General features: G+C 35.1%; 1 protein-coding gene across 1 annotated transcript in view; it reads right to left on the reverse strand.

The window, feature by feature from the left end:
- Positions 1 to 1354: 1354 nt before the first annotated feature.
- si (sucrase-isomaltase) overlaps positions 1355 to 2655 on the reverse strand; it is a 68184-nt gene continuing 66883 nt past the window's right edge. The window contains exon 42 of the mRNA XM_032510107.1: positions 1355 to 1612. Coding sequence (XP_032365998.1) covers positions 1535 to 1612 — 78 coding nt within the window. The 3' untranslated portion in view covers positions 1355 to 1534. The remainder of the gene's footprint in view (positions 1613 to 2655) is intronic.

The following is a 2655-nucleotide window of genomic DNA, read 5'->3' on the forward strand; positions in this document are numbered from 1 at the left end:
GTGACCATGCATACTGTGTCATTAAAAATTTAACCGGTGCATAATAATTTTTCTTTAGTTACTCTGGTGGTGAGTTGTGTGCTGCAGGGAATCAATCCCAGCATCTTGCATCTCTTGAATCAAAGCATTTCCAATTATCAAAAGCAGACTTCTTGAGCTGTTGCATTTGTTTTCTTCTGCTTGTCATTAGATCTAGCTGTCTGTCATTTTATTATAAACATCTGTTCGCTTATTTTGCACAGCAGTTGGTTGCCTACTGATGTTTCTGTGTAGTGAAGTAAGGTCCAAAACTATTTCCCAATATTACTCACTCTGCAGGTAATGCGTTCTGGACAAAAATCAGGTTAACATGTCTGTCTTCCACTTCTAAATGCATATGAGACAATAACTAAAATTGGATAATATTTGACCCTTTCCATCATAAACATTTTTTTATTCAAATGTATAAAGTGTCTTTAGAGAGATAGAATATCACTAAAAAATAAAATACGTTATTTAGGTTGTTTCTCAATAAATTCAATTGTTTTGGTTGATGTAACTGATCATTTAAAAAAGAAAATATACATATTTATAGGTTTTACCAGCCCCAACGACAGAAATATATAAATGGCATTTTGAGCCATTGTTTTAACATTAATTTTAGCTATGGTGGGTCAAAATCCGGTTACTCCCCAAGAGTAACTACCATGTGTGCATGGGTGCAAGAAAAAAATATAGCACCACCAGAAGTAGTGGATGTAAACCGAGCCCCGGAGGTGACATGGGGGGGAAAAAAACATGTACTTTGGACAAACACTCTTGTGTGAGCTTGACTTTGTTTAGCAAGATCTCAAGATTTATTTGCATGATATTGACTTTGACACGGAATTTTTTTTCCTCCATTATAGTCGAGTTGTCAAGTTTGAAAGTCATGATCTCGACCTTTAATGGAGGAATAAAAAAAACAAAGAAAAAAAACATCTTGACTTTCAAACTCAATATCTCAATTTAGTGTTTGATGGCAGTATGTTAAAATTTTTTTTTTTATCCATTAAAGTAAAGATCTCGAGTTTAGGGTTTGTCCCCAATACATGTTTTTATTTTTTATTTTTTTTTCATTTATTTTTTTCCTCCATGTCACCTCCAGGGCTCCGTAGATGTAAAAGGCCCTGTGGATGTTTTTGTAAACACACAAAAGATATGTTTACCTTCACTCTGACTCACAAGAATCCGTTGCATGCAAAAGGAAACCTTTCATGTAATCTGTAAAAAATCTAGATTTTTGTTTGGCATTGTATACATATTTTCTTTTCAGTACCAAGCACTCTGAGATATTAAACACACAAATTGGTTTCTTCCTGTATTTAATTTGATGTAATTTTACTAAATGTTCATGGTACAGCAATGTAATTAAAAGCTCATCAATGAGAGTAGGAGTACATGTACAGTGATTACATGTTCAAAAACATTGTATTCACTTTATATCATTAATATGGCAATTGACCATTGTGTACATAAATATTAATTATATAGTAAAAGACAACAACTGTACTGATTAGATGCTGTTATTCCATGTGATGGTCCAACGCTTATCCACACGAACAGACCTTGGAGTAGCATCTATAATCAGCTCCTACAGACACAAGAAGAAAGATACATGTAGTTTATTTAAGTATGCATTTGAAACATTTTAAAATAACAGTCATTAAGTACATTGTATGGCATCACTGATTTCCCCTGGCAAAATGGTAAATCCGTTTGGCACGTCAAGTGGATCCGATCTAGCATCTTCTGTGGCACATCTGTCTAACTTCTTTTACCTGTTTTATGCTGTTGTAAAGGCTATGCATAAGAAATTAATGTGTAAAACATGTGTTGAAGGGAGGGATAACTCATACTGTACATTAAAAAGAGTTTAAGATTTTAAGATTTTAATTTTATTTGATTTTTTTTTTATGTCTATGGCCCAAATCCCAAGTCCTGCAAGTTAGGTGAAATGGTGACTATAAATTGGTGAATGTCAAAAATTACAAAAATTATACACTTTACATTTGAGCTTGTGATAGTCTAGTGACTTGTCCAGGTTGTACTCTGGCTCTCCATAATTGCATACTGCATACGCTAAGCTCCCTTTAAACCCTTCTAGCATAAGCAAGTATAGGCAATAGCTAGATAGAAAATGGAACCTGCTCCTTGTTTTGTAACTTCCTTCAGAAGTCAAGTCTACTAAATGTGACAAATGTGTGAAAATTTGTATTACCCTCCTCGGTTTATTTGAAGGGGTACTGCACTCATAGTCGTAATTAGTCATAATTATAACATGACACCTTTCAGGCAGCATGGTGGGCCAATGTTTGGCACTGTGGCCTCACAGCTAGAAGGTTTGGTTCAAACCCAAGTCATTCCGGGCCTTTCTATGTGGAGTTTGTATGTTCTCCCCATGTTTGCGTGGGTTTCCCCCACCATCAAAAAACATGTACTAGATTCTCCAGTCAGAGCCCTTGATCAAGGCACTGGCTCAGATCTGGAGTTGGTCCCCGGGCACTGTAAATGGATGCTGAATTTCGCTACATGTATGTGTATGTGACAATAAATTATCTTTACCTGTCATGAACATGAATTAATCTCTTTGATCATCAAGTTTCATTCGGTAAATTGTTACACTTTTAATGCTAA

Source organism: Etheostoma spectabile, chromosome 3 (genome assembly GCF_008692095.1).
Source record: "Etheostoma spectabile isolate EspeVRDwgs_2016 chromosome 3, UIUC_Espe_1.0, whole genome shotgun sequence".
Classification (NCBI taxonomy): Eukaryota; Metazoa; Chordata; class Actinopteri; order Perciformes; family Percidae; genus Etheostoma; species Etheostoma spectabile.